Consider the following 22963-nt stretch of genomic DNA (forward strand, 5'->3'; position numbering starts at 1 on the left):
CACACACACACACACACACACACACACACACACACACACACACACACACACACAACACAACCAAAAGAAAAAAAAAAGCCATGAGATAAGAAAGGTAGGGGAGACAGATTATAAAGGCCTTGAGTTACTTGCTAACAAATGGGCTTAGCAGATAGTACAAGATTCATTGTTAAAAGGCCACACCACAGCAGTGTGGCAAAGCAGACAGTACATAGTGTCGACCTCCTCAGACCTGGAGAGAGTTGAGGGTAGCTGGCTCCAAGAGGTGAAACAGGCTCTTGGAAGATGCTCTAGCTGAGTGAAAGACATGGGCCCTTCACCAGGCACACCAGGAACAAGGCAGGATGACAGCCTGACTTCTCTGCCTTCAGTTTGTGCTGTCTCCTTTATTTTGACCAAAGGCACAGAGGTAAATCATTGCCTTGCACCTGTCATCACCCTGGACTTCAGAAGAATGAATCCTAGGGGGAAAGTGTACCCCAAATGAGGTGGTTACCCATGCAGGCAACACCGCATCCTGGAAGTGATTGTGTCCCAAGCCTTCAGATCACAGTAAGGATGGATTTGGCCCAATGTTTAGAAACTGAGCTGAGACTGTGTTCAGCCAGACCACACCCAGACTACAACTAATGAGGCCTGACCCTTGCTCCAATTATTCCTCTATTTCATCCTAAAGAACAGGGCAGTTCCCCAACAGACAGACTCTTCCTCTTCGGAAGGGGCCACATTGAAGACATCTTTCTGCTATCTTCACCTGTCTCTCTAATGGGACACGTGGCCTGTCCTAGCTTGTTGAAGCTGCTGGAGCCTAGGCTTTGGTCCTAAAATGTCTGGTTCCATGACTGGAGAAACAACTCAGTACTCAAGTGCTTGCTGCTCTGGCAGGAGAGCTGGGTTTGGTTGTGAGCACCCATATGGTGCCCGTATCCTAACCCATATCTGTGAGGTCAGTTCTAGGGGATCTAATGGCAGCACATTAAACACAGATATTGCACACAAACACTTAAAATGAAAATAAATAATTTTTTAAAAAATCTCTAGTTATACCTGGACATAAATAAATATCCTTCAGTGATATGAGCAGGTGGTACATGTTAGGGCCCAAGTGGCCACTCTGGAGACGCCCCTGAGGCTTACTAAGGAGGTACTTGGAGCTCAAAAGAAAAGTTGAGGTAGAAATGTAAACTTAGAAGCTGTTGACCTGTGGGTGACATTACCTATAGACACATTAATATGGACAGAGGAGAGTGGCCCCAGGGCAGAGAGAAGGGGAAGCCAAAGGGCCAGGGAGAGAACTCTGCAAGAAGAACCGTGAACAGTCATTCAACACATGAGATCACTAGGGAAATTGGCCAGGAGGATTCTAGAAGGGTTGGTACTTGAGAGACAGAACTGTGACTGACTGTGTTTTTTTCCCAAGTCACATCAGGATAAACAGAATTTATACACAGAAAGCCTATTCACAAATCTGTCCCCATGGCAACACATCAGGGCTCCAGGGCTCCCCATTCCCCGCTCTGGTTGCTGAAGGCTGTAAGGTGAGAGGCAGCCAGGGCTGCAGGCCAGGGAGCAGACGCTCTGGGGAGCTTCGTGAAGAGCCCCCTGGTAAGCCTCTCTTAAGGCTGTTAACTGTACCTTTTTTCTTTGAACAGGTGGAGGCGAAGTCCTTATCCTCCACCTTTACTGAAGGCCTGTTGCACTTCATCCTACAGAAGAAAGAGCGCCGAGCTCCAGAGCACAATCGGGAGGGCCCAGGGGTTATATCCGTTTTAACCGGAAGTCCAGCTGCAAATCAACACAAAACGTGGTGAAGAGAGGGCCCAGGGGTTATATCCGTTTTAACCAGAAGTCCAGCTGCAAATCAACACAAAACGTGGTGAAAGGAGGGCAGAACTGTCTGCCGCAGGAGGGGCAGTGTGACCTCCCTGTTCTCTCGGGGCCCACGGTCACGTGGATGGGTTACAGATGGTAAGAAGTGCAGTTGCACAGGTGGTGTAAGCTGTCTAGGGGAAGGAGAGAACACAGCAAAGAGTTCCTGCCCAACAGGAGCAGAGGAAATGAGAGAAATGAGGCATCCCAAGAGAGGTTGATAACAGGGAAACTTAACCATCAGTGCCAACTGGCAGACACTTGCTTCCCGGCTAAGGGTCTGGGGTCCTACCCAAAGGGTGCACAGGATTGAGATACTGGAATGGGGGTGGGGGACACAAGATTGCCTTGAAATTTCAGCTTAACTGGAGTTAAAATCCCTTGGGGGCCCTGATCAGTTGACCCCATTGTGGATGTTTGCTCCCTAGGATAGCCGCCAGCTTCAGGCTGCCACTGAACATGGAACGAGGCTTTTCTGAACTGAAAAGGGTTGAGTAAAGTATTTGCAGGATTTCAGAGACAGCACCAAAAAAAATGTTAAAGGACTTGAAATCTTTAGTAACAATTAAATCAACATAATATTATAGATTGATGGTGATGTTATAATTAGCTTTTGAATCTTGCTTTTGAATCTTGGGGCTACCCAAAACCCTGAACTAGACAGGCTTGAGTTTAGACTTGTGGTTTCAACCATGGCACTGTGGGTTGAACCCTCAGCCTTTGGCACATCCGGCAAGCACTATATACCAAGCTACCATTTTGTTCTGCTGGGCTGGGCTGGGCTGGGCTGGGCTGGGCTGGGCTGGGCTGGGCTGGGCTGGGCTGGGCTGGGCTTTTACTTTCTGCAGGTAGAGCAGGGCTACTGAAAGCTCCTGGGTGACTTTGACACGCATGCCTCTTACACCCCTCACGGCTGTGGAAGCTGGGTGTATAGACACCACTGGGGGAGCACCGCAGCCATGCCAAGCAGTGACCACTGCCCAGGGACCCTCTCCCTACTGCCTCTCCCAAACTGGCTCTGTTAGCTTTTCTAGAATGCCAGCCCAAGCCTCCCACATTGGTTCAGTGCCCTTCACTGTATCTTTCTCCCTACACATTTTGCTGTAAAGACAGCAAACAGGCTCTAGGACACCACACAGCTTCCTCTCTGCGGGATGTTTCCTCTTCACTTCCTGATACGCATTAACTCATCTTTGCATTAACTCATCTTTTCAAACACACCTCAGCCAACACAGACTCAGTTGTGCCTGTCCTCTTGCCCCATGCCTGTCACTACTGCTGTAGCTGCAACTATCCTGCAGGGTGCTGCCCATGTCACTGTCTCCTGACCATGTGGGAAGAGCCTCAAGGACAAAATGCCATCCATCTTTTTTCTCCTTCGGTCACGGGAAGGTGCGGAAGCCAGCCTACAGAAGGCAACAGGCATTAGGGCCAATGTTTGCTTTTATGGAGAAACACAACTTCCTGAGAGGTACCCTGAGGGAGTTCTCTGACACCATCTCCATCACCAATCAACATGGAGAACAAGAAAGCCATATGCCAACTGCTTTGAGCCCAAGCGGATCCAACACCAGTGCTACACTTGCACCGTGCTGGGAAAAGTCAACATTCTTACACATTTCAACTACCCAATGAAAAATGTATGTTTTACAGATGAGGAAACCGAGGCACAGAGAGGTGAACAACTTCCTCACAGCCACACCCCCAGTGAATGGTGGAGGCAGGATGTGGACCTAGCCAACCACAGGGCCAGCTCCTGGGTCTTGGTCTGGGAATGACTGTGGGGAACAAGGGCTGGGGCCAGAGAAATGCTGACCCTAGGCTGCAGGAAGTAAAGGACCTGGTCAGGGGACAAGAAACACTGGCTAAGTGTGACTCAGAGACACAGAGAGAGAGAGACAGAGAGACACAGAGAGACAAAGAGACAGGCAGAGAGATTTGTTCTGGGAGAACTGGACAGTGTGAGCCTTCTCAACTTAAGAATATGCTATTAGAAAGTTATAAATTCTGGGAAAAAAGTTAACCTGAAATCAGACAGAACGTAATCAAAGTGGCCCCTCTTGCACTAGGTTTGGCCATTGAAACCTCTCCCCTTTAGGTAGTCCATAATGTTAACAAACCCCAGTGAGCAGAAATAAGTCCAGTTAGCCACAGCAAGCAGCTGTAATGGAGAAATATGGCAGAGAGGTAAGAACGAAGAGGTTGGGCCCCAGGAACCTGTCTGTCCCTGGGCAGTGTCGGAGCAGCATGGGGCGGTGAGGAGAACACACAGCCTCCCCTGCACTCACTCTTCGCGTCGATGAGTCGCTCCCGAGGTGCGGTGTCCGAGGAAGATAGCTGTTCCTTAACTTTGGCAATATCTTTTGGATGCAGGTAGTCGAACAAACTCTGGCCAATAAGGTCATTCTGAAGGGGTGACATGAATGGACGGTCGGCATGACAGATACACAAGATGCAGCAGCACTCCGAGTCTGCACAGCCCTGGCCTCTACTCCGCCTTCTTAACCCTGAACATCTCAGGCGTTTATGGGACCCTGCCCACACGTCCAAACTTTTGTCTGGACAGACACCAGGAAGAAACATTGGTCCAATACCCTTGAAAGCCCAGTAGACATTAAAAGAAAAAGCTACAGAGAATGGGGTATTTTCAACTCTGACATTACGCTCCTTGGTTCACTTTTGAGGGGATACTGTTTGACACAGAATGACCATGATGACCCCACCTTGCCTGTGTCTACTCAGGTCATGACTTTCCTATCTCAGACACCCGGGTCCTAGGGTAAGTGCCAACTAGCCAAGTCATATCTTTGTGTGCCTTCATCACCTGTGTCTGCTCACAGAGATAACAGACTTCCCTTTATGAGTGCCCTGAGAGGAAAAAATTAAAAAGCAAAACATCTTGGAAAAGCTAAATTTACACAACTTCTCATTTATAGAAATGGCATTTTGACTAAAAACTTCTTCTGCCTACCAGGCTTCCATGCAATTACCAAGACGTAAATGAGTGAATGAATTAACACATATTCTAAGGTGAAATGGTTATTCTAGAAGCTTTCATATGATCCTCTTATTTAATCCTATAGGCAATTCCAAACAAACAAACAAACAAACAAACAAAAACTGTATAGGACAGTCAATGTTAACAGAATCTAGACTCCCCCGGGAGGCTGGGCATCTGAGCTGCTGGAGTGTGGGGGTAAACTCCACTGTGAATTGATGTGGGAAGACCCAACCACTGTGCTAGGCACGGTTCCCGGACTGAGATCCTGGACTGTATAAATAGAGAAAGGGAGGTGGGCCACTGGGTTAAGTTCCCAAGATTCCTATTCTTGGGTATTGAATTACCTGCCTACCTTTCTCTCCCTTTCAGACAGCTTCACTCCCCATCCTAGTCCACAGATGTGGGATCTTCATTTTGTGGCAAGAAGAAAACTTAAGCTGTTGATTGGGTCAGAGTCAGACCTTCCAGTTGGGGGAAATACAGGACCTGTTAAAATTCTTCCTAAATTTAATTCATTTCTGTGTTACAAAGTGAAGAATTTTTGGAAGAAGGATTTCGCATGTGACCCATATACTTTAATTCTTCTGAAAAACTAGGTACTATTTCTGACCACCATGAGGCTGCCCACCACTAATAGGAGCCCGACATTACCTGGCTATAATTGAGGATCTTGAAGACAGATTCGGAGACAAAGAGGATCTTCCCTCGGTCACATCCTACGACAAACAAAAATCCATCTGCTGCCTAATCAGGAGAAATGGATAATCAATTTATCATAGGTCAGGACACATGATCTGAAAGCAAAGCAGGGCTTCATTTTCTAAGTCTCCAATGTATGGGGTCATGCACCGACACCTTCACTGGTGTGAGAAGAGGGTGCTTACAGTCAATACTATGTGAGACCAGCAAAATTCCCTCCCATGTGACCATGTATGCCTGGACATCTAATAATCAGAGGGGAAATGCCAATTAAAGAAAGCTCCATTTCAGAATGAATTCAACTCAAATTTAATCTTCTGGTTCTATGACAGGCCAGACAAATTACACTCCGCTGCTCTAATTATAGTCCCTCTGTGCTGGTTAACCTCAGCTCTCAACTTGACACAGCCTAGAATCACCCAGGAAGAGAGTCTCAAGGAGGAATTATCTAGAACGGATTGGCCTGTAGGCATTTCTGTGGTGAACTGCCTTGATTCTTAGTTGATGCAGTAGGACTCAGGCCACTGTGAGCAGCACCATTCCCTTGGCAGGGGGGTCCTCAATAGTGTAAGAGCGGAGAAAAGCTGAGAGCAAACAGGCAGGCAAGGACTCAGGCATTTATTCTCATTGCTCTGACTATAACTTGCAAGGATCCACTCTCTTGTGTTGCCCTTGACCTGACCACAAATGTGGTTCTTTAAGTGCCTGCCTTGACTTCCCTGTAATAATGGACCAGGTGAGTTGCAAGTTGAGCCACATTAGCCCTTTCTCATGTTATGTTGATCTTTGCCAGGGTATTTTAACGCAGGGATAGAAAGGAAACTTGAACTACCACTGTGGAGAACATAGAATCTAAGCCGGCAAGGACCATTTAAGATCAGAATTCCATCTTCATTATCCCTGCTGCCACCTATCCTGAATTTGAATACCCCCATTTATAGGGAGTGCTTCAGACCTTCAAGCTTCAACATCCCAAGTGGAGTCATTTTGGCTTTTTCACTTTTGCTGATGGCCTGGCAGGAAGGAGGGTCACTTGAGTTCCTTTAAGCAGTGCCCCCGCCTGACACACAAACATAGTCCAAATGTTCACAGGTTCAGGAAATACCTCCCTTCATCCAAGCTAAGCTACTTGTGTTGTAAGAAAAACAAAGCAATAGTGATGAGATGCTTGTGTGGCAGACATGAGGCCCTGGGTTCAAGTCCCACTTCCACTAACAAAACAAAACTCCCTCATGAATTCTTCTGACCCTTTCTTTAGTTTAAGTACATGTGAACTTTAAAGTTCTCAACAAAGACCAGGATGGGAACAAGACGTCCCAGAGAGATGGGAGCAGGTAGGTGACAGGGACAAAGACAAGGACAACTTTGGCTGCCACATGTCTGAATCCTACCAATGATGTTTTATGGATAACCAACCAGTCCTATAGGAGTTTCCAGGTGAAGTGGTTGGGGTTCCCCTCTCATGCATTTGGCCTTAAGACTCTGCTCCCCTGGGTCCTGAGAGATTCTGAAAGCCAGGCATAGTGGCTCAGGTCTGAGATCCCAGCACCTAGGAGTCTGAGGCCTAGGAGGACTGCAAGGATTTGAGGTCAGCCTGGGCTACATATCGAGTTCTAGGCCAACCTGGGCTAGAATAGGACCCTTTGTAAAAGCACATAAGAAAGACAGCTTGCACTAGTCACAAGTGGAATGAGGACCTGCTGCTAATAACTGTAACATTTATGAGTCTTTGACAAATTCTAAAAAAAAAAAAAATCTGTCCTTTTTTACAAGGAAGGACTTTTAGAATATAGTTTAATTCTAAGAACTGGGGCATGGATTCAAGTGCCAGAAAGAAAAAGGCCAGCATGGGCAGCTGTCCTAGGATGTAAAAGGCCAGTGCAGGCGACTGTCCCATGATGTAAAAAGTGAGAACAAGAGAGGCAGAGCCATTCACCATGAGAACCTGTCAAGCCACCAGCCACAGGAAACTTGAGTCCCTAAGCTGGGCCAGGGTGAAGGATGACAGTGAGGGGGAAGTAATTTTCCTAGCACCATCTGCTGGAAGCCTCATTATGTCAAAAAAATGGATATTAATAACTTCCTCATTTGCCTTGCAGACAGTCATATCTCACAGGAGAAGTGTGTTCAGGGTTTTTGCTAAGGTGGGAATGTGACATGAAAGGTGCCGGGCAAGAAAGTGACTGACAGCCTGGAGGGAACGCTGGGCAGAGGCAGGCTTGACCCAGAGATCTGAGTGAAGTGTTTCTAAGGAGGGCAGGAAGGTGGCAGAGTCAACATGGATACAGTCAGCACTGCAGGCTCCACACGGTGCTGTGTTCTGTAAAGCAGACAGCCGAGCAATGGAGCCGGGCCTGGGGGACAGCCTGTGAGCAATTTGTCATTATCGAGGGCCACGCAGATAGCCAGAGTGGGCTCCTCCGGGGAGAAGGTTGCTAGTGAGTGGGCAGTCAGGCCAGGGTTTAAAATGCAGGAGAGTAGAGGGACTGAACATTAGAGTATGATCAGGTCGACTGATCCTCACACGTTGTCATGAGAGATCCTGAACACCAGGCATGGTGGCTCAGGCCTGGAATCCCAGCACCCAAGAGTCTGAGGCTTAAGAAAACTGTAAGCATTCGAGGTCAGCTGGGGCTACATGGTGAGTTCTAGTCCCGCCCGGGCTAGAATAAGACCTCTAATAAAGGCACATAGGAAAGACAGCTTGCACTGCTCACAAGAAGAACAAGGACAGACCTGCTGACTACTGCAGCAGCAGCATCTGAATCAGCCCAGGCACAGCTCATGGAGAAATGCATGGAATGAGTAAAGGGGAAAAATTGTGTGTGTGTGGACGTGTGTGTGTGTGTGTGTGTGTGTGTGTGTGTGCAGCTATAAAGAAACTACTAAAATTAGGTCATTAGTAGGACCATAAGTGGAATCAGAGATCATGTTAAACCAGACTCAGAAAGACAAATATTACATGTTTTCTCTCCAGATTTAAAATGCATACACATGTATGTGTGTATATATGGCATGAATATAAAAGGAGGAGAAAGGATCTGGGAAGAAATGGGGGAAGGAAGAACCTGTAATGCCCCCTCCCACACACTGAAAACTAAAACAACATAAATATCATGTGATGAACCCGCCTTCTCTACGCAAGTTCCCACTCAGCAGGTGGACACTTGGACATGGTAAGGGATTGGAAAGGGTTCAGAGTTCCAAACGTACCAGAGAACCAGGACAAGTTATCATGGAAGTTACTGATTCCTCAAACCTGGCGTAGCCCCTGCTCTGTAGGGTAAATCAGTCACTGTATTCACTCAGCCAGTGGTGTGAGCCGTGAGAGAGAGTGTGGTTCTTACAGACTTTCACAGCCACCCCAGCAACTCCACAGAGCCACTCAGAACCAGTCACAGGAGAACTGGAATCCTATCCACCTATCAGGTCTGTTCACTGCAGGTAAAACCACTCAGAGCAGCTCATGCTGAGCTGTACATGAGGCCAGTACAATGTGCCTGGACCACACTGAGTAGAAAGAGGTGGGAGCCATCCTGGGCTTTGCAAACTTCTGCTGAAGGACATGGGTACAGTGTGGATGGAGGCAGGCAGGGTCAGCCCTGGTTGTGTGGGGGTAAGGCTGGGCGATCTACCTTTTAGTTACAGTTTTCTGTTCTTCCTGTTTGCAGTATACCAAAGGGCATGCTCCTGGATCCAGGGTCTTCCCCTTTCAATTTCTTAACTCATCTCCCCCTGCCCAGCAGCAGGCTGGAGCCTGGAGCAGGCCTCCTCTGTGGAAGCTGTAAGTTCCCGTGGTGCCTGTTTGGTCATCTCTTTGCAGAGATATGGGAGACAAAGTGAGCACGAAGGCCAAGCAGGTGAGAGCACATCTTCCTCTTTGGCAATTCTGGATGGGCTCAGGCGTGAAGATTTAGAAGGAGCTTTTATTAGGTTAGAAGAGAAGGGCTTATCCATTGCCAGAATCAACCCTCTCTAAATGCTCCGTGAAGGAATCTGATTAACTCACTCCCCCTCTTTTTAAAATTTTACTTATTTTGTTTCATATGTTTGAGTGTTTTTTCCTGCATGTATATATGTGCACCATGTGTCTGGGAGGGCCAGAGAGGGAGGGCATAACCTTTAGAGTTACAGATGGTTGTGAGCCACCATGTGGGTGGGTGCTGGGAAGCAAACCTGGTCTTCTGCAAGAACAACAAATGCTCTAAACCGTGAGCCATCTCTCCAGCCCCTCTCTCCCCCTTTAACAAAATCTATCTCTGGCTGATAAGCATACTGCCATAGACTTACCCTCTGCTGCCTAAGTAAGGTGATATGAGAGGCAGGGGGCTGGTTTTGTGGAAGGAATGTGAAATGTGCCCAAAACCAAGATAAAGTGGGGGGAACTAAGAGAGGAAGTGGGCCCAGGGAATTCAGTGTTCAGATGGCAGACTCCCTCAAGCCATACTTACTCTGAAGCTTAGTAAGAAACCAATGCAATGTAAAGGGATCCCCATAACTGCCACATACCCTGAGAATTAGGTGTTTCAGTTCGTCATCGGATAGAAATGTTGGCTTGTAGTTTGCTTCTGTGTATGGGTTGGTGGCACCTTAGGAGAAGAAGAAAGAGTGTAGTGGGTAGATTTTTCTATTTGGACAGCATTTCACACTCCCCTGCTACAACCTGGGTTGAACCACCCCTGGGATCTCTCTCTGTGTCTCTCATTCTCTCATTCATATTCATTCTCTCTCTCTCTCTCTCTCTCTCTCTCTCTCTCTCTCTCTCTCTCTCTGTCTCTCCTCCCCTCTTCCTCTCCTCCTCCTCCTCTTCCTCTTCCTCCTCTTCCTTCCCCCTCTTCTCTCTCTTACCAAAACTTGGTGGATCTGGCTTGAGTTTTGGGGAAACTATGCCCCCCCCAAAATCTCATTGAAAAGAGAACATTGCTGCCCATGGCCAACTCAGTTATTGGGAAATAGGTGTGGTGCCTCACACCTTCAACCCCAGCGCTAGGGAGACAGAGGTAGGCAGACCTCTGAGACTGAGGTTAGCTTGATCTATACAGTGAGTGTTAGGCTAGCCAGAACTCTATAGTGAGATGCTACTCAAAAAACAGAAGCAAAGCCCCACAAAAGACCACAGCTCTACAGTCTCCTGGGCTGGTTCTGAAGTCCAGAGTGAACAGGCTGTCCCCATCTGTCAAGTCACTACTTCACAGCTTCTAGAGAAACCATCCAAGCTGCCAAGCCCTGGGCCCACTTCCCTGGGGAACATGTTATTCTCATCCACACAGTTCAACCCCAGGATTGAAGGGACCAGACTTTTGTTTAAAAAGCTTTTGATCTGAAATTCTGGAGAGCAATAGCTTAGCAAAGCCAGCTGCAAATGACAGCAGAGGAGCCCAGCAAAGGACTCAGATGAAGCCCACCTGTAATCCAGGGTACCATGGGGAAGGATGCTCTTCACATCAAGTAACAAGGCACATGTCTTAATCTACATCCCTTGGAGTTTTCTGTCCAACTTGCTAACGATTGATTGATTATAACCCATCTCTTCATCACTAAAATCACATTTTCATTATCACCCTTCAAGCATGAGATCCAATGTTTCTGTATCTCTGAATAGTGATCAAAAGGACAAAAGCAACTTCCTGCTTCTAGTGACCTTCTACAGATACAGAGGCATGCCTCTCTCACCATATGGGGCCAAGCACCCTTCCCAATTTTGTCCCAAAGCCCAAACAAAACTGACTGGAAAATTCCAGGAACAACATTCACCAAAATGGGTGATGTATTTCAGATTCCTCCTGCAGTTTGGTAAAGTTGCTTCCAGTTTCCTGCCTCTGTTTTCTCACCCTCCCCACAGTTAGCAAAGAAGGAAAATACTGCCTCCCTCACAAGGAGTCAATCTAGTTCGGGAAAATTCCAAGAAGATGAAAATATCATCAATGTTCATTTCTGATGATAAAACTCTCTACCTGTGACTCATTCATCAGAGGAACCAGGGTAAGTTTTTCTCTTAAAAGTCAGAGGCTCTTTCCTGCCTCCCCGTGTGCGCCTACATTTCTTGATTTTGATCATTATAAGGGGTGGGGATCCAGGCACAGGCAAGAGGCGGCATGAGAGGTGTCTGTCCTCTTTGGTAGATGAGAATATGTCAATGTATATATGCTATGTACATAGGTATCTGAGCTCATATGCTTATATGCTCTGGGAAGGCATGAATGCAGATTACATCTTAATACCCGTATCAGATCATTAATAACCTGATTTGGCCCCTTACCTGCTGCCGAGAGGTGCAGGCGTATCACTTAGGGTTACATGATGAGAGAAATCACCGTTTGTGTCAGGGACAGTGCAGGCCAGAGTAGTCACATTTGGAGGCAAGGGCATAAAGGTGATAGAGTCTGAGATCTCACCTCTCAATGTTTTCATGTGCTGAACAGCCATCCTGAGCACGGTGAGTTTATCTAACTTCCGGGACATCGCATTGCATGTTGGTACCAAAGAAGCCAATTCATCAATGAAACTGTTCATTTTGTCCCGACGCCTCTTTTCAATCTGACTGTGGGCCTCCCTGAACATGGGAAAGAGAATGACTTCATTTGAGATGTGCGCCAGCATCAAGGCAACATTGACAAAAATAACTGAGTTGTGACTGCTTCCAATATTCTCTGACGTGGGACCCCCAAATGGTCTATTGACTAGTCAGAATTAGGCAGCAGATTTGTTTTTTCATTTATTTGTTTTTGATGCTTATCCCATCATTTAAGGAAAAAATACATGGCAACAGTTCTTTCACAAGAAGCTAAATTGTTTATTTTTCCTGATTGCTCTTCAGATCCTATACGACCAGGTTTTGGGGATGGGGATAGGAAGAAGAAGGAGGAAGGTACGAGGTTTCGCATACTCCAGCACCCAAAACAGCCATAGAGTACCCAGGTCCCACAGCGAGTGCCTCTGCAGCCTGTGAGCAGCCACTGTGTAGCCTGCTGAGGCCATCGCTTCTGTCTGGTGGATGTAATTAGTACTAACACACTCTTGGATGAACCAGGACCTGGCTAGACGTAACAGATGTTTGGCCTGTCCTCGGGCTTCCTTTGAGGGATGTCATATCATACTCCACTCCTGGACTGGCTGCCTATTTAGGTAGGAGGAAGGTAGGAGGACACTCCCCTATAAGTCTGTCTCCCTGACAGATGTGCATCTGATGTTTTTGCTGATAGGGCAGCATCACCAGTGGAGAGGTAGGTACAGAGCCACAGACTATCTGTATAGGCTTGTCTGCAAGGGAGAAGCTGGATGTCTCAGGTCAGCCAGTGTCTGCAGCTTGCTTGTTCTGTGTGCTATAACACAACTTCAGCTACCCCTAGTTGGGATGGCAAGGGGCATGAAGACCCAACAGAATGGCATCAGCAAGTGTGACAGACAAGAAGGACCAAGTTAGATCTCTAGGGAGTGCGAATGCCCGAGATCTGGCCTTCAGATGCCACGTGTAGCACAGAAAAGGCTCTTGTCAAAGGTGAGGCTCCACCTGGGGATGGCATCTCAGCCATAAGTCTTCTGGAGGACCAGTGAGTAAGAAGCCATCTGGGAGGCTGGAGAGGACGCCAGCCAGGAATGATTTTCTCCCTCCAAATCTCCTCCAGGTTAAATTTGCATAGTCAGTAACGAGTGAAGGCCAGTTCTATATAGAGGGACATGGGCTGGGGCAAAGGGAAGATGCTTAAATGAGCTGGAACCTGCCACTGCCCCCTCATTTTTCTGAGAAGACTCCACAGACATAAAGCAAACACACCAACCTTCCCCAGCTGCTCCCTAAGCAACCGAAAATACATTCTGCCAACAGAGTCAGAGGTTGAACTTACCTTGCATTTTTGATCCTTCCTTGGTGTTCTGCATATTCTAACCTGGAAGAGAGGGAAAGAGAGAAAATTCAATCCCCTAGATAGGACTGGAGGACTTATACATTTGTTTTCTCTACAACTGACCCCTGATGCCTCTCTACAGACACACAAAGATTCTTAGTTCTTAGCCACACTAGAGATGGGGGGCGGGGCATGGATAGAGGGACAGTCTTGAGTTCACATTAATTTTATCAAGAGAATGGCCACAAGCTAACTGAAGTTAAAGTTATTAGGGGATGGTACCTTCCATGAGGGTCATCTTTGTCTGTGTCCATACTTTCTCTGCAAAAGCAAGAGGAGAGGATCATGTCAATACAGATATGCAACATAACATCATCATATAGAAAGCTCTCATTTATTCAGAAAGCGCAAATAACCACAATACAGAAATGGATGGTTTAAGCAAGTGCTTAAACCAGCACTCCATATTACCAAACAAAAGTTATTAATAGTCTCCATAGGGTGTATATGTTAGCTAAACTAGCTTATATTATAGATGTATCAAACACCAAAGATACTACTGCATGAGTCTATTTGTTGGGGGGTGGGGATGGGCGGGTGAGGAGGGGCTAATGAAAGCACTGACTGACAGACTGTGAGGAACAGAGCAAGGGCCCCAGGGAGCATCTTAGAGGTATTGCCACCACAGGCTGCTCCTGGGCCAAGTGGGCAGACCCAGGTTCAAGAAATTGAGATGAAGTGGAGTGGAGGGCGGAGAGCTCCAGAGGGTCTTGGGGTCACAGCAGGGCCCACCTCCCTTTCACAGACCCTAGAAAACCTGAGCTTCATGACATTTAGTGGTTCAGTAAACACAGATGGAAATCCCCAGAGGAAAGAGTTCCAGTCTCTCCCCAGGGTCAGCATACTCCCTCGTCCAACTCAGAAACTCAATAGGAAGATAGTGACTGCCTCCTGGATGTCTCTCCTGTCTCCCATGTCTCCTAAGGGAAGGACTGTGATTCTTCAAACAATATAAACTGCTTTCTGGAATGTGGGATTCATCAAGGGCATTCTAATATAGCAGCTCCAACTTAATGCCTTGCGTATCATCACAGGCAGTTTCTCCAGCTAGTCCTGGGACTCGGGGGAATAAAAAGGTTAGAAGGTAAACGTGCCCCTCTTTGCACCTGGAATTGTGTCTACTGCTGTGGTCAAGCTTAGCCCCAGGTGAGAGGAAGCTGATGATCTTAACATAGGAAAACGTCAGGGGGACAGAACTATGAATTCTAGAAGGTAACTGACAAAAAGAATTGCAAAACTGGGGTGCACAAGAGAAGTTTAAAGGTTACTGGGTGACAACGAGGCTGGAAATCACAGGTCTAGTAGAAATCTTAGATGTTGGCTTTATAGGCATCTGCCCAAGACAAAGCTTTACAACAAACACCCTGGTCTATGTTGGGAATGAGCGCTGTGGCAGAAGCCCCGCGGTCCTCATGCCCACTCTCCATCCCCTAGCAGTAACTCTCTCAATGATCTGGGATGACTTACACATTAATCATAGCATCTCCTAGGGGGCGTCTGAGCTCCAGCCTCTGTGTTCCCCAAATCCGACCTGTGGACTTCAGCAGAAAGGACATCTGCTACGGGGTCTACCTTCTCAGAGATTTTTCCACTCAATTCAACAAAAGAAAAGCTCTTCGACCCCACACAGCTGTCTCAGCGAAACGAAACCTGTCTCTGACCATTCTATGCTGCCTCCCTCTCTGGCAGACTACAGGGCAGGGGGGCGGGTAATGAGTAGGAAAATGTACTTACTCAAAGGCAAAGTCATCAAGTCTAAGGAGAAACAGAAAGACTGCTTAACAAGGCAGGTACATGCTAATTTAAATAGTGTCACTGTCCGGAAGCTGTTGACACACTGGCTTCTACTCTTTCCTCAAAGAAGCTGAGTGGGAGCTCTCCCTGATTACGATTCTCCAGATTGAGTTTTCCTACTCAAAGGAGTCAAGGAAAACCAGGACCTGGCTTTAAGGCTATTGTTTTCCCTGTGACATAACGTAGTCTGGGAACAGTGGGTGACATAAACACCTCAGCAGTGCTGCAGGCCTTCTTTGCTGGCCATTTAGGAGCAGATGAGGCTAAAATCAAATGGGAAGCACTTGGAGGGGAACTCAGCTTCCCGCCCCTTCCTCCGGGAACAATGTGGTTGTGGGCAGGTGCTCCTGCCCATGCACTGGCATGGGCTGACGGTCCCCAGGGCCTTACTGGTAGTCAGTGGCACTGCCTTTCCTCTTGCGGTTGCAGTCCACACCACTGGTGCTCAGGGAACCGGAGAGCAGGTCGGTGGGGCCCGGAGACATGAAGTCACTGATTGTGGAGGAAATGTCCATTCTCTGGTCCGCCATTGGAAGGAAGGTGCTAGAAGGGTTACGAGAGAACACTTACTTCTTTAAAACTTTGTTTTATTTTCAATCATGTGCATGTGTGTGAGCATGTGAACATGAATGTGGTGCCTGTGGAAGCATGAGGTTTCCGGTCCCCCTAGAGTTGGAGTTGCAAGCAGCTGTGAGCTGCCTTACATGCGTGTTGGGAACTGAACTTGGTCCTCTGGAAGGGCAGCATGAGCCATCTCACAAACCCTGGGAGAGCTATTTCAGTATGCTCTTCTGTGGGAGTGCAAGGCCTGGGTGGCACTGCGGACATGGGTCTGGCTTACGGCAACAGTAGTAAGAAGAGGAGGCAGACAGGGCTGGGAAATGGGAAAAGCATCACACTCGGTTTGAGGGTTTTAATTTGTAATCTGTGAAGACATTACACCTTTGTGCAGGAGTCTCTGTGCCCAGAGAAGTTTAGTGGCTTCTAGGACCTACAATGGGGGAAGAATAAGCCAGACAGAGACTTGGGGAGGTGACCATGTCCCACGTGTACACAGGCAATTTCATTCCTTCTGATTGACAAATACATGACCAGCGAAGCAAACATGAATCATAAGGCTGTGCTTTTGTTAAGTCTTTGTTTTTAAAAAGTCGTGAAAAAGCACAAAATACAAAAGGTATATAGATAGCTGGGCAGGGTGGCACACACACAGTTCTTGCAGAAGCAGGAGGATCATGAGTTCAAGACTATCCTGGGCTACATTAGTAAGGCCCAGTCTCAACTGCCATTCCTCTCCAAAAGAAAACATAAGTCCTACTTCCGAGTTAAGATTATATGGTTCCTCTCTCTTCCAGATCAAGCAAGGCCTGCCTGGTCTTCACTACCCCACCTTGCCCCTCCCCCGCCCCCACCCCTCCACCCCTTTGATCCTAGCATCCGCTTGCATAATTAAAGACATTACGAATCAAAGTACAAGCCATTTTCCAAGTTCATATTTTACAAACACAGTGTTGAAAAAAAAGGTCATAAGTACCTTGCAAGGGACTCTAACTTCAATCCCTGGTGAAGAGGGGTTGCCCAGCGGGCCTCAAAGGGCTCCAAGGTCCACAGGATTTGACTGGGGCTGTCACTCCCACCCTCTGGGCCCAAATTCCCACATCTGCAAGACAAGAAGGAAAAGGTGAGAAGAGCCTCCCAGAGTCACTATTTTGCTCTCAGGCTAGCAACTAGCCCCTCCAGCGGCCAACGCCGACTTTTACACACACTTCTGGAATCTGCGTACTACCCATGTGTCTCCATTTGTTAACTCTTAGAATTAGTTTCTAAAATCTGGTAATTTCTATCCTTAAAAGAGCCCCTGCCAGTTTCAAAGGGAGACCTCACTGTTTTCCACTGTTTTCCTTAATACTGATGTTTGCTCATCCCTCTGTGGGCATTTGTCTCCCCAGATGTCTGTACTCAGTCCCCATCTATTCATCACATGCCTCCCGCCTGGTGTTCAACCATGCACTTGAGAAAAAGCACACTTCTGAGGCCTGCAGGGCTGCCAGGCTTCCTTCACATTCCTGGACATCCTGTTGTCTCTCCTGTCCAACTTCCAACATCCCCCTCGTTCTCACTTTAGGTGATAATTTTTCTCCTTTTTCTCTCTCTCCTTCCCACCCTGCTCCCACCCCAGTACTGGAATCTGAAGCTAAGGCCTCATGCATGCTGCCAAATGCCCTACCACTGAGCCACACTCCCAGTCCTGCCAGCTAGGCTTCTGTAAGTCAAATGGTGGTCAACAAACACGGCCCTCTGCCAGCCTGAGTGGGCACTGCTGCTGAGGACTCCACACTCTAAGGCCTGCCTGAACTCTGCAGCTCTCATCTGATTGAGACCATTGCAGGACCCCTCCTCCTGGCCAATCCTACACCATCCGTGTTCCCCACACAACTGGGTCTTTCTCATCAGGATAAACATCAGTCACATAACTGGATCTTGGAGGAAAAGAACCCAACACGTTATTTTTTTTTTTCCCCACAATGCAGGGTATGGAACCCAGGGCCTTTGCTTGCTAGGCAAGTTGCTCTAACTCAGTACTGTGCATCCCCTAGTCCCAAATAAATTGTTTGGGACACTGCCTTCCTATTGTCCCATTTTCTGTCTCTAGTTTTTTCTTGGTTTCTCCATTTAATCTAACTCACGTCAGGATTTTTTTTAAAATCTAATTTAATTTTACTTTATTTTATGTAGGTGAGTGTTTTTCTCCCATGTATGTCTATACACCCACTTATGTACCTAGTGCCCACTGATGCCGGAAAGAGGCATCAGAGTCCCAGGATTTGGAGTCACAGTGGGTTGAGAGCCACTGTGTGGGTGCTGGGAATTGAACTCTAGTCCTCCGGAAGAACAGTTAGTACTCTGAATTTCTGAGCCATCTCTCCAGCCCCCAGGTCAGGCATTATCCCTTCATGATGTCATTCCAATACTGCACCTGCCCTCGCTAGTTCAATAGGGACCACCATCCTTTCTAGAGCAAATGGCCCCCAGTGGCATCAGCACAGCTGACCTGGCTTTGAGATGCTATTTTCTCATAGTTCTTCTGTTTGGGGATTTGCTCCTTTTTAGTTCTCAACCTGGCTTACCTCTAGACTAACAATCCCAGGGGTATGGGGACCCTGACCTGTCTGAGTTCAATCCCTAGAAGCTCCTACTTTGACTGTCTCAAATGTCACCTATACTGTGACAACCTCAAGCTTCTAACTCCAGCCTGGCTGTCCCCAGAATTCTAGACTTGTACTGGAATGTCCCAGCTCCTCCACCTGAGTATGTGACAGAGACTACACTGACATGCTCATGTTCCCTCCAAGCCTCCCAGGCTTCCCTATGCAGCCTCTATCCTCTGGCTCCCAGGCTCTGAGCCCAGAACCCATCTGACCTCTCCATTGTCTTCTTATTGGCACGGAATTAAAAATACAGAACAGTGCACTGCTAAATGTCACTTCATTAGTGACACTTCCTTGAAGAACCATACAGTATAAACCCTGCCGACACTCCTATTCTATAACCCTATTTAAATTTTTCTGATCCATATTTCCCCATAACAATCTCCCTTCTGTCCTCGCTAAGAAGTTCTAACCCTAAGAAGAGGTTCTCCTCTACTGACTGGCCACAGCTTAGTGGGCAGAACTGTTTCTGACACCCAGAGATGTTCTACCAGGAGACTGGGCATGAATGAGACAATCTGCACAGGACAGAGCAATTCCTCGATTATCACAAATGTTGTAAATGCTTTTTCTTCCATTATCCATTCTCCTTTGACTTTCGATTTTATACATAGTATTGAAATATTATAAAAATCATAATATAAATATTCTTTATACCAATATTTTGGAGCTATTAATGAGTTAATTAGTTAACATTTATTTTTTAAGACAGGATCTTGCTGTGTAGCCCAGGCTGACCTGGAACTCACTGTGTAGACCAGGCTGGCCTCAATTTCCTAGTGGTAAGATTATATGCATAAATGACCATGCTGGCTTATACTTTAATTTTACTCGTGTGTGTGTGTGTGTGTGTGTGTGTGTGTGTGTGGTGTATACATGTCCATGTATGAGCCTGTGTAAAGATGTGTTATGTTTATGTAAGCACATGTGTAGAGGTTGGGTTTGACACTGGGTGGCTTCTCCAATCACTCTAATATTTCTTGAGACACGGTCTGTTATTAAACTTGGACTAGACTGGCTGTTGGGAAGCCCTACAGATCAACCTGTGTTCTCCTCCCCAGCATGGGGTGACAGTGTGTCCACTTCTCCAGTACTGGGTTACAGGTGTGTGTTTGCCTCTGCACTCGGCTCTACACTGTGCACGCTTAAAGACTTATTTATTTTTATGTACATGGGTGTTTTTGCCTGTATGTATGTAGTATGTATATGCAACATGTGTGGCTGGTACCCTTGGAGGTCAGAAGAAGGCACTGGATCCCCTTGAACTGGAGTTACACATGTTATGAGCCACCATGCCGGGAGTAGGAACTGAATCCAGGTCCTCTGGAAGAACAGCCAGTTCTTAACCACCGAGTCATTGCTCCACACCCCCTTTTAACATTTTTAACTATATGTCTGTGTATGTCTGTGTACAGGAGTACAGGTACCCACAGAGACCAGACATACTGAATCCCTTTAAGCTAGAGTCAGAGACAGTTGTGAGCCACCTAATGTAGGTTCTGGGAATCGAACTACACGAGTAGTATATGCTCTTAACTTCTGAGTCATCTCTCCAGCCTCTACACCCAATGTTTTTACATGGGTCCTGAGATCAAACTGTCATGCTTGCCTGACAAGCATGTTGTCAAATGAGCCTTCTCTCTAGCCTCTCCTTTTATTTTTTTACTTCAAATCTAATCTTTTTGGCAATTGTTCTGACCCATCACTTATGGCTAGACATTTCTGAATTATTGTCCCAGAGCTTCTTCTTAGGCCCTGCTTCCTGTTTCCAAACCCCCTGACCTGGCGCCTCATGGACTCTCCATGTTCACTCATCCTGTTTTGTTCTAATCTGGTTCTTTTAATTCTACGGTCACTCTCTTCTTACAATGTGGCTTCCGTACATCTTAACGTACGGCAGGCTACCCAAACGATACCCAAATTAATTCCCTTCATTACTCTTGATTTTCAGAACTCTCTTGACTATTCTGACTTGTTCTTTGGGGAACATCTCATAAAAAAGCCATGGTGAGTGGCCACTGTTGACATTCACGACAACCTTCAGAGAAGCAGGGAAAGGGTTGACTACACAGCCCTGTCCTCTTAGCCTTGGTGGTTTATGGATGCTTAGCCCCTTGCACCTGTCAGACCTGGGGTGCCACCAGTGAATGCCACTCATTTTTTTCTAACATCCCAACATCTGAAGGCCCCCAACAACCATCAGCTGCCAGGGCCTTAGGGTGAAAGGACTTATTTATTACCTGAAGTTACAGTTCTCAAGCTTCCGTCCAGCGTGTGAGGTGCAAGGGGCCACTGTACTTGCTGGTCACCTCAAAGCGACTTTCATGTTTTGTAACTTTCTTCCAGGCAGTCAACTTCTTCCAAAATCCTACAGTAGAGAACCAAGAAAAGAAACCCTGAGGGTCACACAGGGATGAACAAACCTGGGAGTCTCTTCTGAGCTAAGAAGCATGAGGGAACGGGGCCCGACTCCCGCAAGACAGGCTCCCATCTACTGATATGCCCATCTATCACCACACTCACTAGCTCAGCACCGGCCATCTTTCACATCCCTGTGACATCGGAGCTGCAAATGCATTAAGGGATCTGGCAAATGCTTCCTGTGAAAGCCATGTCTTCTAAGTAGAAATTCTTGGACACATCCTCAGGAAAGCTAGGCATGTTTTATTCCTTCTTTGACTGGGTTACATAATGCCTGGAGTGCCCAGTTGTTACTTTGCATCAGACACTTACTGACATGCGTGGGTTAACGTATTTAAACTCGGCCGTCACTCTAGGAGGCAGACACACTGCTGTATGCATTTTACAAAGGGAGGATCCCAGCACCTGAAAGGAAGAGTAACTAGCCAAAGTCACACCGAGTGTGCCGGGCCACAGAAGCAACTGACAATATTCTTCAGTTCTAAACTGGGAGTGGTGGCTCTTGGCTGTAATCTTTGAAGGTAGAGGCAGGAACATAACAAGTTCAAGGTCATCCTTCAAGATAACATCAAGTTCAAAGACAGAATGGCTTACAGAGAGACCCCATCTCAAACAACAGTGCTGGATGTATAGCCCAGCCAGAGCTTGCTGCTCTTCCAGAGTGCTTGAGCTCGGTCCAATCTCACGTCAGATTGCTCAGAGCTACCTGTAACTCCAGCTTCAAGGGATCCAACACCCTCCTCTGGCCTATGTGTGCACTGCACTCATGAACACACAGACATACCCATACACACACACACACACACACACACACACACACACACCCATTATTTTTTTTAAAAAAATAATTGTTTTTAAAAAGGAGCTCAGCTCTCAATGCAAGTGAAAATAGTCACCTGAACCTAGAGGATCTGAGCAACAGAAAAGGACAGAAGCCATTTTAGCTCAAATAAATGCCAGCAAGACCAGTTCAGGCATTTAAAGAAAATCCTGTGAACACCAAAATGTCTAGACATACCCAAAGCTAAGAGAGACACAAGTCTACGAGGATTCTTGTCAGCCAAGTGGCTACAATACCACCTCCTCCTGTCAGGACACAGGCCCTGCTGATCTCCATGGCAGCTTCCTGTATTCGAGGAGAGCTGATGAGGAGGGAACACAGGGGCCTTCCACGTCTTCACACACGCGCTCTGCCTGCAGCAAGTGAGCTGGCACTACGAGTGCTCCCTGATCTTCTGAAGACAAAGACCTGCCGTTACACTGGCTGACCCTTGCGGTCTTCAGAGAATGCTCTCTGCCTTGATGGTCCTCAGCTCTTGGAATGACTGACTATCCCTGGAATGACTCCCTCCTCCTCCATTGACTCATGCATAGCACCTGGCCCAGATCCTTCCTGGTCCAGCTCTGCTAACTCTAGGCCAGGCACATGCAAACGTCATATTTGGAAATCTGGCTCCTCTAACCCCTAAACCACAGTTGGTAAAGAAACAACGAATGGTGATGCAGTCTCCAGGCTTAACATATGCCATTCCCGCTCCGTCGGATTCCCTGTACAGCTGCACACTGTCTTCTCAGCTCCCAAGTCAGCAAGGCCTGCTCCACTCTGGGCCTGAATGCCCTGTCCCCTTCCCCCCCCTGCCCGCCTTCTTTTTTCTCCCTCCCTCCCTCCTTTCCCCTCCTTGCCTCCCTCCCTCCCCCCCCCCACACACATACCCCACACACAAAACACACACACACACACACACAAACACATACACACACACACACACACACACACACACACACACACACACACACACACACACACACACACAGAGCCCCAAAGCCCCTCTGAGGGGTGGATCTAGCTACTTCCCAGCATGCCCTGCCCATGCTTTGTCAGAGCCTCTCCAGATCCACCACCTTCCCACTATGGCCAATGAGAGAACACCCTCCTCACTTATTGCACTGGAAGCTTCATTTTTCCTTAAGCCAGAAAAATTCCAAACTCCTTAGCAGGATGGGCCTCACTCAGTACCAGCCCATCCTTGCTACACACTGCCCAGGGCCCAGGCCAAGAGGAAACA

The 22963-nt window shown here is 47.4% G+C and overlaps 1 protein-coding gene across 6 annotated transcripts in view; it reads right to left on the bottom strand.

Moving 5' to 3' along the window:
- Window positions 1-22963, bottom strand: part of Arntl (aryl hydrocarbon receptor nuclear translocator like) — a 64896-nt gene that overhangs the window by 15418 nt on the left and 26515 nt on the right. For 3 of the 6 annotated variants that reach the window (XM_032892856.1, XM_032892857.1, XM_032892855.1), the window contains exons 2-11: window positions 20717-20844; window positions 16802-16927; window positions 15658-15810; window positions 13696-13734; window positions 13414-13455; window positions 11965-12122; window positions 10079-10158; window positions 5522-5614; window positions 4158-4275; window positions 1636-1785 (exon numbers count right to left, since the gene is read on the bottom strand). In XM_032892856.1, coding sequence (XP_032748747.1) covers window positions 1636-1785; window positions 4158-4275; window positions 5522-5614; window positions 10079-10158; window positions 11965-12122; window positions 13414-13455; window positions 13696-13734; window positions 15658-15797 — 820 coding nt within the window. In that variant the 5' untranslated portion in view covers window positions 15798-15810; window positions 16802-16927; window positions 20717-20844. Of the gene's footprint in view, window positions 1-1635; window positions 1786-4157; window positions 4276-5521; window positions 5615-10078; window positions 10159-11964; window positions 12123-13413; window positions 13456-13695; window positions 13735-14940; window positions 15045-15657; window positions 15811-16801; window positions 16928-20716; window positions 20845-22963 lie in introns of those variants that run through there. The other 3 variants (XM_032892859.1, XM_032892858.1, XM_032892860.1) reach the window with 3 other exon arrangements.

This window comes from Rattus rattus, chromosome 2 (assembly GCF_011064425.1).
Source record: "Rattus rattus isolate New Zealand chromosome 2, Rrattus_CSIRO_v1, whole genome shotgun sequence".
Taxonomy (NCBI): domain Eukaryota; kingdom Metazoa; phylum Chordata; class Mammalia; order Rodentia; family Muridae; genus Rattus; species Rattus rattus.